The sequence below is a fragment of the Nerophis lumbriciformis genome, linkage group LG29 (assembly GCF_033978685.3).
Source record: "Nerophis lumbriciformis linkage group LG29, RoL_Nlum_v2.1, whole genome shotgun sequence".
In the NCBI taxonomy this organism is placed as follows: Eukaryota; Metazoa; Chordata; class Actinopteri; order Syngnathiformes; family Syngnathidae; genus Nerophis; species Nerophis lumbriciformis.
Window position 1 is genome coordinate 4,217,755 of NC_084576.2, and position 18,195 is coordinate 4,235,949.

The 18,195-nt window shown below is 45.6% G+C and overlaps 1 protein-coding gene across 1 annotated transcript; it reads right to left on the minus strand.

The window, feature by feature from the left end:
• Positions 1–1,185: 1,185 nt before the first annotated feature.
• Positions 1,186–18,195, minus strand: baz1a (bromodomain adjacent to zinc finger domain, 1A). Its single transcript, XM_072911828.1, is given in 26 exon segments — positions 1,186–2,073; positions 2,912–2,999; positions 3,074–3,255; positions 3,318–3,439; positions 3,509–3,592; positions 3,666–3,820; positions 3,887–4,134; positions 4,217–4,288; positions 4,362–4,444; positions 4,446–4,660; positions 4,731–4,861; positions 4,940–5,160; positions 5,757–5,995; positions 6,171–6,268; positions 6,332–6,438; positions 6,506–6,671; positions 6,738–7,058; positions 7,207–7,332; positions 7,407–7,545; positions 7,622–7,717; positions 8,162–8,284; positions 15,187–15,294; positions 15,350–15,437; positions 15,502–15,741; positions 15,802–16,080; positions 17,540–18,195. Coding segments are annotated over 26 exon segments (4,020 nt in total). The 5' UTR covers positions 17,653–18,195; the 3' UTR covers positions 1,186–1,897.

An 18,195-nucleotide genomic window follows, 5' to 3' on the forward strand; every position in this document is an offset into this window, starting at 1 on the left:
AATGCATCATCAGAGAGGGTGTTCAGCATGGTTAGAAAAATAGTGACAGAGAATAGAACAAGGATGGACAATTCAACCCTTAACTCAACAAGTATATGTGTAAATAAATGAACACTGAAATTCAAGTATTTATTTTATATATATATATATATATATATATATATATATATATATATATATATATATATATATATATATATATATATATATATATATATATATACAATAAAAGAAATATATATTTATAGCTAGAATTCACTGAAAGTCAAGTATTTCTTATATATATATATATATATATATATATATATATATATATATATATATATATATATATATATATATATATATATATGAAATACTTGACTTGGTGAATTCTAGCTGTAAATATACTCCTCCCCTCTTAGCCACGCCCCTCCCCAACCTCCCGAAATCGGAGGTCTCAAGGTTGGCAAGTATGCATACAGGAAGTCAACTCAATACTTTTTAAACATTCATACAGGAAGTCAACCACATATTTATTGCTTTTCAAACATTCATACAGGAAGTCAGCAAAATACTTTTTACATTTGAAATATTCATACAGGAAGTCAGCAAAATGTTTTACGTTTAAAATGTTCATACAGAAAGCCAGAAAAATAATTTTTGATTTTTAAATGTTCATACAGGAAGTCACCAAAAAATGTTTACATTTGAAATAGTCATACATGAAGTCAGCAAAAATACTTTTCACTTTTTAAATATTCATACAGGAAGTTAGCAAAAATACTTTTACTTTTTAAATATTCATACAGGAAGTCAGAAAACTACTTTTTCATTTGAAATATGCAAACAGGAAGTCAGCAAAAATATTTTTACATTTGAAATATGCAAACAGGAAGTTAGCAAAAATACTTTTACATTTAAAATATTTATACAGGATGTCAGGATTTTTTTTTTTTAATTATTCATACAGGAAGTCAGCAAAATTATTTTTACATTTGAAATATTCATATGGGAAATCATGCAATACTTATCCATACAGGAAGTCATTTAAAACACTCTCTACTTTTGAAATATTCATACAGGAAGTCATCTAAATATTTTACTTTTGAAATTTTCAGACAGGAAGTCAGCAAGTGTACCTTTTTAATTTAGAAAATTCAAACAGGAAGTCATCAAAATACTTTTGACATATTCAGACAGGAAGTCAGCAAAAATACTTTTACTTTTGAAAAATTCATACAGGAAGTCGGTAAAATACTTTACATAAAACAAAAAGGTTAAGGTAGGCATTTCAAAATAAAGTTGACTAGTGAGTCTACTACATGCAAATCATTTCCATCACTATGAATATGTACAAGTCTACTAGTACTTCCCTTATACACAACTAGTACTAGTACATGCAAATCTCATGTTCAGTAGTACCCTCACAATACATTTGGAATATGTACATGTGTAATAATGTATCAATAAATCCAGTAAGATGTTTTTTGATGCTTTTTTATTTTGTCAACAGGACATGAGTCATAAATAAATAAACAACTTGAATGCTAGAAAGTACACAATTTTAGTGGGATGAACACAGCAATATGCTAACAGTGTTCAGCTTCATGCTAAGCTATGCTAAGCAGCTAATAACTTATTAGAGCTCTTATTTTGAAGGAGTGCTGCTGGTTGACAGCACACTCAAACACTGGAATGATGGACGATGGCCTGCAGCAAGAACCCTCTTGACTTTGGTCCCTGAGAACGCAGGTCAGAGGTCGCATCAGTAGTTTGGTCAGGTTTTGCCATCAAAATGGTGACCTTTGACCCCGTAAGTATGTTGAACATCAAGTTATCGGGGTCAAAGGTCAACATTTACAAGTACCCCGTACTCTAATAATGACGGCCTGGGGGTCAAGGGGCGCGTGCGGCCTCAATGGCGGGATCGCTTGGTGGGCGGTGTCTCGCCACGCTCTGATAGGCCGAGTCTGCTGAGCTGCGAGTGGAAGAACTGCTGGAGGCGGAGCCCCGCCTTGGCCTCGTTGGTGTGGCGAGCGTTGTACTGAAGACAGTTGGAGAACATCAAGTCCACGTCTGCCATGAACTCGCCTGTCACAGACACAGGCAGACACAGAATTTAAAGCAACACTATGAAACCATCTCAGCTTCAAAATAGGACCAGATGTGTTAGGCTGGATGCTAACATTCAGTGGTAATTAAGTGATACAATTTTCTCAAGTAATAAATTACAAGATTTCATGTGGATTTGTAGACTGGTTCAAGATTACTTAGTCAAACATTTGTAGACTGGATAAAAACTACCCCTTGGCCCACAGGTATACTGGTGCAAGACTGCTCCCCTACAGACAGACATTTGTAGACTGGTAAAACTATTACTAGTCAGACATTTTTAGACTGGTTCAAGATTACTTAAAAACTACCCCTTGGCCGACAGACACAGGTAGAAATTCAAGACTGCTTCCATATAGACAGACATTTGTAGGCTGGTAAAACTACTACTAGTCAGACATTTGTAGACTGGTTCAAGATTACTCAAAGAGTCAGAAATGTGTTAAAAAATACCCCTTGGCTGACAGACCCTGGTAGACTGGTTCAAGACTGCTTCAATATAGACAGACATTTGTAGACTGGTTAAAAACTACCCCTTGGCCGACAAAGACACAGGTAGACTGGCTCAAGAGAGTTTCTATATGGATGGACATTTGTAGACTGGTAAAACTATTCTAGTCACAGACATTTGTAGACTGGTTCAAGACAGTCAGACATGTGTAGACTGGTTAAAAACTACCCCTTGGCCGACAAAGACACAGATAGACTGGTTCAAGACTGCTTCCATACACAGACATTTGTAGGCTGGTTAAGAACCACCCCTTGGCCGACAGAGACACAGGTAGACTGGTTCAAGACTGGCAGACATTCTACAGACCTGCGGAGAGGTACTGGCAGTTGTTGACCTTCTCTCTGATGGTGCTCAGCGCCATGGGCTTGCTGATGATATCATAGTAGTCTGGCACCTGCACACCAGAGCGAGTCAGGAAGTGGCAAGGCAATGGCAGGGCAATGAGTGGTTGCTAGGCAACAAGCTCACCTGTGTGCGGGATACCAGCTTCATGAAAGGCCAACTGTCCTCGTGGCGGACCAGCTCCACGATCAGGAGCTCGCACGCAGAAAGCTCATGGACACCGTGGTTCCTGCCGGACGAGCGCCGGCTGGACGATGGCGAGGGGGGAGGGAGGACAGGCTTGCAGGGTTGGGCAGGTGGCGCCGTGTCTGAGGGGAGGAGCCAGTGTGTGACAGGTGACGTGATGTTCTCAAACAGCAGACAACTTTACCTGCCGTTGTCTTTGTGCGACCTTCCTTCCTGCTGCTGTGTTCCAGGTTCTTGATGGCGGGGGGCGGGGCTTTGTTGGCGCTGGCCTTGGATGTAAGGGGCGTGGCCTTCTTGTCCAACGGCCTGAGATGGAAGGATGGCACACGTTTAGGCTGCGGTAACGGCTACCGGATGGCGCCGACTGATACCAACTTGGAGGAGGTGGCGTCTTTCAAGTTCTTGGGCGTGGCCTGCTGGCTCCTGCCTCTAGGGGGCGGGGCCTGACTTCTCTTGGCACTGCAACGGAACCATTGGCTATTTCAGACTAAAGCAGCTAGCATTAGCAGCTAGCATGACGTCAGCAGCTCACCTGGCAACAACTTCCTTCTCGTTGGCCTCTTGGTCCTCTTGCATCTCCTGCTCAGACTCCTCCTCGTCACGCCAAGGACGCTGGCGAGAGGGAAGGCGAACGGATTTCTTCTTGGGCCGACAGTCTGGACAGAACCAGTCTCCCTCGGGGACGGACTGCGGCGGAGGAATGTTGCAGACGGTCAGTTGGGCTAATTGGTCGCGGGGCTGGTGCGTCCTCACCTTGAGGCGGGGCCTGAGGCAGTGGGTGTGGTGTCCTCGGTCGCAGGCGTCGCACAGCAGCATGTTGTCGGCGTCTCCTTTGCGCCGGCACACGCGGCAGCGAGCGTTGAGGACGGAGCGAGACCACAGGACACTGACCTCCAGGCTGGACAGGTGCAGGAAGACCTGGGACAGACTGGAGGAGGACAGCAGGGACTCCCTCCATCGCTCCAACACCGACTTGGCCACACGACTGTTGTCACTGCCATCTGATACGCACAGAGGTGTACACACACACACAATGAGGCGGATACAGCTAGACACAAGCGACGGTCACGTGGTCGTCCTCACCCTCACTGGCTTGGTCCTCGTCTCTCTTCTTGCTCTTCTTCGTCTTCTGTTCTTTCTTACAGTCCTCCTCACCTGCAGGGGGCGGAACAATAGTTGGGTGTAGCAGGAACGTTTTTCAAACCGGACCAGGGCGGCCCGGACTCACCTAGCGGGGGTTTGAGGAAGCGTCTTTCGATGCCGCGCTCCACGTGTGCTAGCGCCTGAGCCAGACTTTGGACCGTGCTGCTCCCTCGGCCGCCTTCCGCCATCTTGTCTACCTGTGGTCTGGACCAACAGACACACCTGTCCACAAGCTGGTCTCTTTGCACACCCTCTGCAGCATTCGTACCTGGGAGTGGAGTCCACCTCCACGGCGTCCCCCGGTGCGTTGGTCCTGTGGTCAGGACACAGCAGCTCGTAGTTTCCCACTTCCAAAGCCGAGCGCCAGACGTGTCGGTCCATCACCTGCAAGCCAGTCAGCGTCGCGTCAGTGTGACATCACGCCAAGACCGCTCGTGCGCCGTTGCGGGTCTACCTTAACAGTCCCCAGACTCCCTTGGTGGATGCGATCCTCCAAGTCCAGCAGCAGGTCTCTCAGTCTGGCCTCCATTATGGTCTGAGCTGCAGCCGTGCATTCTGGGACGGACCGGGAGGACTCGGGATCGTCTGGACAGAAATGTTCGAAGTTCGAAGTGCGTGTTCGAAGCTACAGCGGGTGTGAAGTGCGGCATGCGGTGTACTGACCTGCACAGGTGTACTTGCTGCGCTCGCAGGTCTGCAGCACTTCCTGCAGATGTTCTCGCTCCTGCAGCAGCGCCTCCTTCAGGCCACTTTCACGATGACCTCGCGGGTTCAAGGCATCTATCAGCTGGTCCAACTCCTCCACCGAACTGTAGAAAAACCACTGGCTCGGACGGCTGACTGGCGAATCACAGGAGGACAAGGGGACGGGGCTTGAGCCAACGCTACAGAGAGAAAAAATCATTTGGGTCAGAACTACAATCAGACGCAACAATCCAAACCAACAATCAGAACCTTCAGTTAAAACAACAATCAGCAAACAACCAGACAATAAAGAACCAATAATCAGATGACAATTAAAACCATCATTAGCAAAACAACAATCAGACAACAAAAATCTACCAACAATCAGATTACAATTAAAACCATCAATTAGAAACAACAATTGAAACAAAACAATTGGACAACAACAATCGCACAAAAACAACAAATGAAGAAACAACAATAATCAGACAACAACCGGATCCAACAACCAGAAACGACAATAATCACACAACAGTCGGAAAGAACAGACAACAACTAACAATTGGAACCAACAACCACACTTAATAACAGCACATTAAACAATCAGAGCACATTAAACAATCAGAAACAACAAGTCAGACAACAACAGACAATCAGAGACAAGTCAGACACAACAACAATAAACAGAGACAACAACAGTCAGACACAACAACAATCAACAGAGACAACAACAGTCAGACACAACAACAGACAACAATCAAAAACAACACCACCAGCCGGAAACTTCCTTCCTGACCTTCCTTCTGCAGGCTCCTGCAGGTGGTGGTCGCCGTCCTCCATCTCAACGGCGGTGTCGTGGGTATGTTTGGGGTGGGGCCGCAGCATGTCCTCCGTCAGGCCAAAGTTGTCCTCCTCCACAAGGAGTGCTGAGGCCGAGGGGAGGAGCCAGTAGCGGCGGTACAGGCGATCCCTGCCCAGCGGCTGCAGGCTTGTGCACGCCGCCGCCTTTTGGATGCGCACTTGTAGCTCTTGCACCTACAAGAGGGGAAGGGGGAGAGGGGTGGCGCTATTGTGAGTGTGCAGTGATGGACACTTCCACCCTCAATAGTAAAGGGGAGGGGCTAATATTGGTGAAACAATGCTACTGAATGCTTTGGATCAGTGTTATATTGCACATGCCCAGGAATGACGTGCAAGTCACATGACGCACCTTCTCCTGTTCTTCCTCTCGTTCCTCGGTAGTCAGGCTGGCGGGGGGGCATGGCAGGGCTTTGGGGTCAGAGGTGGTCAGCGAAGCCTTGTCCTCAGCTGCGAGGGGCATCAAAACTGGCGTTTGCTGTGATGTCACTTCCTGTCAGGGTGCTGTCATACCTTTGTTGTGGTCCTTCACTTCCTGCTCCATCAGCTTCAGGCGCTGCTCATTGTCCATCAGGCGCTGCTCCTGGTCCCGCAGGCGCTCCTCTTTGCGAAGACGCACCCTGTGGGGGAAGGGATGCATTCCGTCATGCTCAGGGCACGCTGGCCAGCCAGTGCATGCGTGCTTACCTGTGTGCTGCCTCCTCGCGCTCGCGCCGGTGCTGCTCGGCCCGCACCTCTCGTAGTTCTTGCCTGGCAGCACGCTGCTCTTCCACGCAGTCCTCGATCAGGTCCCTGCTGGACGCCAGGGACAGCAGCTTGCCCACCAGCGCCTGCAGGACGCTCAGCTTCTCACCTGTTTAGGTGCACACACACGTTAAACGGATGAGTCCGGCGCCGGCGAAGGTAAACACCGGCTGACCTGGCATCAGGTCGTAGACGGCCGTGCACGCCAGCCTCCTCATCAGTGCTGGCCGGGCCCGACACAGCTCCACGCACGGGTCGTCCGCCAGCGTGAAGCCTCCTTGTTTCTGGTAGCGGAACTTGGCGCTGCCGTGATTACAGTCAGCGCCGGACGCCAGGATGTAGAGGCGGAGGATTTCGGACAGCGTGCAGCTGTCCAGGTCCACTTCCTGTAGACTGCGGCCCAGGTGGAGCTGAGGCCACGTAGCGGCTGAGGACGATGCAGTGCTGACGGCTGAGTGGGCGCCATCGGTGTCATGGTCGGGAGCTTCTGACACATCTGTACACACACACACACACACACACACACACACACACACACACACACACACACACACACACACACACACACACACACACACACACACACACATTCAGAAATGCACACACACAAACAGACACCCCCCGCCCCAAGCGGCAGGTGTTACCTTCGTCTTTGCTCAGCTCCTCTCGCTCCTCGTCCAGAGCCTGAAAGATGGCGGTGATGAAGAAGAAGAGCATCTCACAAAGAGGTCCTTCTGGATCAGAACCCACCAAGGCCTCCTCAAGAACCTCTGCAGGAAGAGACATTAGAAGAACAAACAAAGAAGAAGACGAAAAAGAAGAAGAAGAAGGAACAAGTTCTGACCGAGAGAAACTCCGTCTGGGAACTCGTCTTTCAGTCCAAAGTCGGCCCCGAAGGCCCGCAGGAACTCCAGAACCATCAGTGCCTGTCCAAATAGCTGTGCTGGTAGACGAGTCCTCACAGGGACAGGACTGGGAAGGTCCTGCAGGACAACAACAACACACTGAAGCTAGCTCTGTGGTGCCTTCACTGACCTAAATAAAGTGCAGTTCAGGGACCTTGAGGTCATCACACTCCATGTCTTCTCTGGGTTTGTTCCACAGCTTCAGTCGCTCTGCAAACTTCTTCTTCTCCTCCTTCAACTTCTCTCGCTCCTGGAAACATTTGACATTCTACTACCGTCCCCAACATTCTACAACGTCCCCAACATTCTACCACCTTCCCGAAACATTCTACAACCTTCCCGAGACATTCTACAACCTTCCCGAGACATTCTAGAACCTTCCCGAAACATTCTACAACCTTCCCAAGACATTCTACAACCTTCCCGAAACATTCTACAACCTTCCCGAAACATTCTACAACCTTCCCGAGACATTCTACAACCTTCCCGAGACATTCTACAACCTTCCCGAGACATTCTAGAACCTTCCCGAAACATTCTACAACCTTCCCAAGACATTCTACAACCTTCCCGAAACATTCTACAACCTTCCCGAGACATTCTACCACCTCCCAGAAACATTCGACCACCTTCCCGAAACATTCTACAACCTAGAAGCTTCCTAAAGCCGAGCTGATGGAGCTGAAGTCCTCACCTGATCTTTCTGCTGCTTCCTGTGCTCCTTCTCCTCTTTCCTCTTCTGCTTCTCCTCCTCAAACTTTATTCTCTGCTCCTCCTTCAGCTTCTCTTTGTCCGCTTTCAGCAGTGACGTGGTGGCCTGCACACCATCAACACACAACACCATCACTACACAACACAATCAACGCAACACATTCACTACACCAACATAACACCATCACAACACAACACCACTACACAAACAACACACAAACACCACCATCAACACAACACCATCAGCACACAAACACCATCAACACACAATTAACATTATCAACACAAAACAACATTATCAACACACAAAAACCATCAACACACAAACAACACTATCAACACACAAACAATACCATCAACACACAAACAATACCATCAACACACAAACACCATCACTACACAACAGCATCACTATACAACAGCATCAACACAATTAATTCACTACACAACACCATCAACATAACACCATCACAACACAATCAACACAACACCATCAACACACAAACACCACCATCAACACACCAACAACACCATCATTACACAAACAACACCATCACTACACAACACCATCAACACACAAAAACCATCACTACACAATACAAAACATCAACACACAAACACCATCACTACACAACACCATCAACACACAAACAACATCATCAACACGACAACAGTCACAACACAACACCATCACAGCACTATCAATGCAACACCACTACACAAACAACACCATCAACACACAAACACCACCATCAACACAACACCATCACTACACACACAACACCAACACACAAACACCATCAACAGAAAACATCACTACACAAACACCATCACTACACAATACAAAACATCAACACACAAACACCATCACTACACAACACCATCAACACACAAACAACATCATCAACACGACAACAGTCACAACACAACACCATCACAGCACTATCAATGCAACACCACTACACAAAAAACACCATCAACACACAAACACCACCATCAACACAACACCATCACTACACACACAACACCAACACACAAACACCATCAACAGAAAACATCACTACACAAACACCATCACTACACAAGACCATTATTACACAACACTATCACTACACAACACAACATCATTAACACAACACCATCACCACAACACATTCACTACACAACATCATCAACACAACAACAGTCACAACACAACACCATCACAGCACTATCAATGCAACACCACTACACAAACAACACCATCAACACACAAACACCACCATCAACACAACACCAACACACAAACACCATCAACAGAAAACATCACTACACAAACACCATCACTACACAATACAAAACATCAACACACAAACACCATCACTACACAACACCATCAACACACAAACAACATCATCAACGACAAGTCACAACACAACACCATCAACATAAGACCATCACAGCACTATCAATGCAACACCACTACGCAAACAACACCATCAACACACAAACACCACCATCAACACAACACCATCACTACACACACAACACCAACACACAAACACCATCAACAGAAAACATCACTACACAAACACCATCACTACACAAGACCATCATTACACAACACAACATCATCAACACAACACCATCACCACAACACATTCACTACACAACACAAACACTGCAATTAACACAATACCATCACTACACAAACAACACCATCAACATAAGACCATCACAGCACTATCAATGCAACACCACTACACAAACAACACCATCAACACACAAACACCACCATCAACACAACACCATCACTACACAAACACAATCAACAGAAAACATCACTACACAAACACCATCACTACACAAGACCATCATTACACAACAGAATCAACACAACACCATCACCACAACACATTCACTACACAACACAAACACTGCAATTAACACAATACCATCACTACACAAACAACACCATCAACATAACACCATCACAACACTATCAACACAACACCATCAACACACAAACACCTCCATCAACACAACACAATCACTACACACACACAACACCATCACTACACGACACCATCAACATAACACCATCACAACACAAACAACACTATCAACACAACACCACTACACAAACACCACCATCAACACAACACAATCACTACACACACAATACAATCAACACACAACACCATCACCACACAACACCATCAACACACACACACAACACCATCACTACACAACACCATCAACACACACACACAACACCATCAACACCACACCATCACTACACATTGACTACAAAACACCATCAACATTACACAACTACACACACGATCAGAATTACACAATCACTACACAAATGATCAACATTAATCACTACACACACACACACATTATCAACATTACACAATCACTACATGCACACACCATCATTATTACACAATCACATCACACACAGAATCAACATTAAACACACACACACACACAGTATCAACATTACACAATCACAACACACACAGCATCAACATTACACACAGACACCATCAACATTACACAATCACTACACACACACAGCATCACACAATCAATACACACACACACACACACACAGCATCATCACACACACACACATCATCAACATTACACAATCACTACACACACACACAGCATCAACTTTACACAATCACTATGCTCACACAGCAACATTACACAAACACTACACACAGATTCAACATTAAACAATCACTACACACACATACACAGCACCAACATTACACAATCACTACACACATGATCAACATTAAACAATTACTACACACACATACACAGCAGTGTTTCCCGCAGTGCTTTGTTGTTAAGGCGGCCGCCTTAACAACAAAGAGTCATCGCCTAAACTAAAGTCTTAACAAGCTGCTACGCTTCGTACTGCCTCTGCCTCTGTCAGTATGTCTCTGCAGCACCCAGCATTGTCCCACCCACAGAACCATCTGATTGGTTACACTCAGAGCGGTAACAGTAGCAGTGCGTATTCAGAGCACATGTAACAGCCAATCAGCAGTGCGTATTCAGAGCGCATGTAACAGCCAATCAGCAGTGCGTATTCAAAGCGCATGTAACAGCCAATCAGCAGTGCGTATTCAGAGCGCATGTAACAGCCAATCAGCAGTGCGTATTCAGAGCGCATGTAACAGCCAATCAGCAGTGCGTATTCAGAGCGCATGGAGTCAGTGTTCACGGCACAGGCAGAGAGGAGAGACGGTGGGGTGAGTAGAAAGGTGTTTAGCAGGTGAGTATAAGGCAGCGGACTCTCCCAGTCAACTACTAGTAACATCACTATGAGCCCGTTGACGTTCTAGAAACATAAGCTCAGCTCGCTCGCAGTCCTTGAGGTGAAGGCTAATTAGCTTTTAGCGTAACGTTAGTTCACTGTGCCGTGTGTGTGTGTGTGTGCATGCGTGTGTCTGTCTGAAAGACAAGCATTATTGACCTACAGTTAACAACTAAGTTATTTCACTTTACCGTTTTCTGTGTTGATTGAGTTAAATGCAGAGTTTCCTGAAGCTGTCTCTTATAGTTGATATAATAATGTAACTGCATCATAAAGCCTACATGAACTCCATGGTGTTCAGGGATGAATAGTCTCTCCTATTGCTATTGTACTATTTTGTCAGCTATAGTTACATTAATCATTAGTAATGTAGCAGCTTAGTTTTGAATGGCATGGTCCCTGCTATCACATGTTGATAAAAATAAAACATTTCTATAATAAAAATCGACTACAGGCTTCCCAAATGCTGTAATAAATTAAGCAAGAAGAGTTGAGCATATGTCAGCATGTAGCCCCACTTCTAACCCTTTTTTTCAAACGCTTATTGCAAACGCTTACTTACAGTAAGTGATTAATTTGACTTATTAAGTCATTATTTTGACTTAGTAAGTCATTATTTTGTCATTACTTTGACTTAGTAAATTAGTAAGTCAAAATATTGACTTACTAAGTCATGATAATAATGACACACTTAGTATCTCAGGTAACTAAGAATGTTTTGTGTATTGTTTTTACTTTACGAAAAAAATATCGAGATATATATATATAGTATACCGGCATTCAGCATATGGAGCGGAAAATACAACCAAAAATTGTAGGCTTCCTCACGCGACGAAGCCGGCCTACTTCACCGCAGTCTGTAGTCTATTGGCCCCCAGGCTGTGGTGGCAGCGATGAGATGGAGACGTGATGGCGACAGGCCGAGTTACGCTGTTCCTTACACCCACCCATCCCCTTCCCCCTGGAGAGACACCACCTTAACTAACACATTTTCTGGGGGAAACACTGCACAGCATCAACATTACACTATCACTACACACATGAACATTAAACAATCACTACATACCGGTACACACATTATCGACATTACAAAATCACTACACACATGAACATTAAACAATCACTACACACACACACACACACACATTATCGACATTACAAAATCACTACACACCAACATTACACAATCACAACACACACAGCATCAACATTACGCTATCACTACACACACACACACTGTATCAACATTACACATTACACAATCACTACACACACACACGCACTGTATCAACTTTACACAATCACTACACACAGGTACAACATTTGACAATCCCTACACTCACACACAGCATCAACATTACACAATCAATACACACACACACACACACACAGCATCAACTCTCACACAATCACTACACTCACAACATTACACAATCACTACACTTGTCATCAAAATTACACAATCACTACAAACACACACAGCATCAACATTACACACACACACACACACACACCATCAACATTACACAATCACTACACACACACACACCAACATTACACAATCACAACACACACAGCATCAACATTACGCTATCACTACACTCACACACACTGTATCAACATTACACATTACACAATCACTACACACACACACGCACTGTATCAACTTTACACAATCACTACACACAGGTACAACATTTGACAATCCCTACACTCACACACAGCATCAACATTACACAATCAATACACACACACACAGCATCAACTCTCACACAATCACTACACTCACAACATTACACAATCACTACACATGTCATCAAAATTACACAATCACTACAAACACACACAGCATCAACATTACACACACACACACACACACACACACACACACACACCATCAACATTACACAATCACTACACACACACACACCAACATTACACAATCACAACACACACAGCATCAACATTACGCTATCACTACACACACACACTGTATCAACATTACACATTACACAATCACTACACACACACACGCACTGTATCAACTTTACACAATCACTACACACAGGTACAACATTTGACAATCCCAACACTCACACACAGCATCAACATTACACAATCAATACACACACACACAGCATCAACTCTCACACAATCACTACACTCACAACAACATTACACAATCACTACACATGTCATCAAAATTACACAATCACTACAAACACACACAGCATCAACATTACACACACACACACCATCAACATTACACAATCACTACACACACACAGCAACATTACACAATCAACACACACTTCATCAACATTACACAATCACTTCACACAAACACCCAGCATCAACATTACACAATCACTACACACAGCAACATTACACAATCAATACACACATCAACATTACACAATCACAGTATCAACATTACACAATCACTACACACACACACACACAGCATCGACAGTACACAATCACTACACACAGCATCAACGTTACACAATCACTACACACACGGCATCAACTTTACACAATCACTACACACACACACAGCAACATTACACAATCACTACACACTTCATCAACATTACACAATCACTTCACACAAACACCCAGCATCAACATTACACAATCACTACACACAGCAACATTACACAATCAATACACACATCAACATTACACAATCACTACACACACACACACACAGCATCGACAGTACACAATCACTACACACAGCATCAACATTACAATCACTACACGCACCCACACACCCACACACACACACACACACACATTATCGACATTACAAAATCACTACACACCAACATTACACAATCACAACACACACAGCATCAACATTACGCTATCACTACACACACACACACTGTATCAACATTACACATTACACAATCACTACACACACACACGCACTGTATCAACTTTACACAATCACTACACACAGGTACAACATTTGACAAGCCCTACACTCACACACAGCATCAACATTACACAATCAATACACACACACACAGCATCAACTCTCACACAATCACTACACTCACAACATTACACAATCACTACACATGTCATCAAAATTACACAATCACAACAAACACACACAGCATCAACATTACACACACACACACACACACACACACACACACACACACACACACACACACACACACACACACCATCAACATTACACAATCACTACACACACACAGCAACATTACACAATCACTTCACACAAACACCCAGCATCAACATTACACAATCACTACACACAGCAACATTACACAATCAATACACACATCAACATTACACAATCACAGTATCAACATTACACAATCACTACACACACACACAGCATCAACGTTACACAATCACTACACACACGGCATCAACTTTACACAATCACTACACACTTCATCAACATTACACAATCACTACACACTTCATCAACATTACACAATCACTTCACACAAACACCCAGCATCAACATTACACAATCACTACACACAGCAACATTACACAATCAATACACACATCAACATTACACAATCACTACACACACACACAGCATCGACAGTACACAATCACTACACACAGCATCAACATTACAATCACTACACGCACCCACACACACACACACACACAGGTGACCAGGAAGCTCCTCTCACCTGTGCAGGTAAGCCCCGCCCAGGACTGCAGGGAAAGCGTGGCGGCTCGTCGGGGAAGAAGTGTGAGAAGTCATGCTCGGCCAGTCGGTATTTGACCACGCTGGACGTCTGCCGCAGAGGAAGTGACATCAGAGGAGGCGGCGCAAGGAGGCGGAGCTCTCACCTTGATGCGGATGGTTCCGTTGGCAGGCTCACAGTGTTGCTTGAAGAGCAGCTTCAGTCTCTCTCGTGACATCACCTTCTTTCTGCGACTGAACACACCTGGCGTTAAGCCCCGCCCACACCACCTGTCCTCCAATCACGCGTGGGTGTCACCTGATCTGATCGGCTCGGACGGCGAAGGGCGCAGCACCTGCGTCCTTGATGGCCCTGACCTCGTACTTGAACGCCGACGGACTCAGCGGCGTCTTCCTGCTCACCTGTGCTGCGACTCCCTGGAAGGCGTCGCCCTCCTCGTCGCTGTCGCTGATGACGATGGCGCCGCCCACTTGGGCGGACTCGCCGCGGCCGTTAGCGGGATGTGGCGGCAGCACCTGAAGGATCTCACACGCGTGCCTGAGACGCGCATAATTAGTCACAATTTGCATATTCACAGAGTTCATGTGCGGACGCTACCTGTCGCCGTCGTGTCTGCCCACGTCCACCGTCTCGCCCACGAAGAAGCGCTCCTTGACGAAAGCCAGGACGTCCTCGCAGAGCTCGCTCAGCCGGCAGCGGCGGCCTAGCGCCGCCAGATGCAGCAGCGGCGCCATCAACGCCGGCGGAAAGTTGCGGAGGCTCTGCTTGGCTCGCCGCTCGCTCTCCACCGCCTCCAGGTAGGTAAGCCCCGCCCGGCCCGTCAGGGCGCAGCTCCACACCAGACTGTTGCACAGGATGGTCCTCTCGAAGAACTCACTGCGGGCACAGCACAGGTGAGGGGGCGGGGCTAGGAAGACTAGGTAGTCTCCATCTTGGATTCATTCGCGCAATCAATCAAGTTTAGCCTGTTACCATGGAAGATAATAACAACACCTAAAGCTAGTTTGGCCAGCACCTGTTACACACACAATCAATTAAGTTTAGCCTGTTAGCATTGAAGCTAACAACAGCAGCTAAAGCTAGCTTAGTCAGCACCTGTTACACAAACAATCATTTAAGTTTAGCCTGTTAGCATAGAAGCTAACAACGGCAGCTAACGCTATCTTAGCTAACACCTGTTACACAATCACTGAAGTTTAGCTTGTTAGCATTGACGCTAACAACCACAGCTAAAGCTAGCTTAGCTAACACCTGTTACACACACAATCAATGAAGTTTAGCCTGTTAGCATTGACACTAACAACCACAGCTAAAGCTAGCTTAGCTAACACCTGTTACACACACAATCAATGAGGTTTAGCCTGTTAGCATGGAAGCTAACAACCACAGCTAAAGCTAGCTTAGCTAACACCTGTTACACACACAATCAATGAAGTTTAGCCTGTTAGCATTGACACTAACAACAGCTAAAGCTAGCTTAGCTAACACCTGTTACACACACAATCAATGAGGTTTAGCCTGTTAGCATGAAAGCTAACAACCACAGCTAAAGCTAGCTTAGCTAACACCTGTTACACAATCACTGAAGTTTAGCCTGTTAGCATTGACGCTAACAACCACAGCTAAAGCTAGCTTAGCTAACACCTGTTACACACACAATCAATGAAGTTTAGCCTGTTAGCATTGACACTAACAACAACAGCTAAAGCTAGCTTAGCTAACACCTGTTACACACACAATCAATGAAGTTTAGCCTGTTAGCATTGACACTAACAACAGCTAAAGCTAGCTTAGCTAACACCTGTTACACACACAATCAATGAGGTTTAGCCTGTTAGCATGAAAGCTAACAACCACAGCTAAAGCTAGCTTAGCTAACACCTGTTACACAATCACTGAAGTTTAGCCTGTTAGCATTGACGCTAACCACAGCTAAAGCTAGCTTAGCTAACACCTGTTACACACACAATCAATGAAGTTTAGCCTGTTAGCATTGACACTAACAACAACAGCTAAAGCTAGCTTAGCTAACACCTGTTACACACACAATCAATGAGGTTTAGCCTGTTAGCATGGAAGCTAACAACCACAGCTAAAGCTAGCTTAGCTAACACCTGTTACACACACAATCAATGAAGTTTAGACTGTTAGCATAGAAGCTAACAACGGCAGCTAACGCTATCTTAGCTAACACCTGTTACACAATCAATGAAGTTTAGCCTGTTAGCATTGACGCTAACAACGGCAGCTAAAGCTACTTTAGCTAACACCTGTTACACGAAGTTGTGTGGAAGTTGCAGGGTCACGTGATCCAGGTGAGAACTACTTGACGTACTCGTAGCTGCGGAAGACTTCGTGCGTGGTGCGGCAGAGAAAAACCTCCTCGTCCGGGCTCAGGTCGGCCGGAGGTTCCTGGCGGATGAAAGTTCTCCTGTGGAGGAGCGGCATCGCTCGGAACAACAAAAGTCAGCACAAACACACGAGGAAGTGGACTTTCGAAGTGGAATTTCTATCGGCCTCAGGTCGCGCGGGGTCTCTTTTGTTAAGGCGCGCGAACGCGGCGGCCGCGTGGAGACCAAAGAGTTGTCTTTATGTGCCTTTTTCCGGTCCGAGCCAACAGAAACTTCCGGTACCGGTCGCACCTTCTCGCGCTGAAAGAAAGTAGAGCTTGTTTACGTGGTCCCGGTCCCGGTCGAGTGTTTGAGGACAATCCGCGACAAGAAGCGTCTGTACGGGATCACCGCGGGCTTGTTGACCAAGTTTTCGTTGACTTCACGGACCGCAACAAAGCTGGGAAATATCCGCGTGCTAATGTCTGGTCCCGTTAGATGACGTCAAATGACGACAAACGTTTCTTTACACTAAAGTGTTGGAGCTGTGACGACGGTGGCCGCGCCAAGCTTTACCTGGAAAGGTTTGCAAAATGTCGCTGTTTGGTTTTCGACAATACTCGGACCACTTCGTGTCCCGTGAACGCACCGCATGGAATGA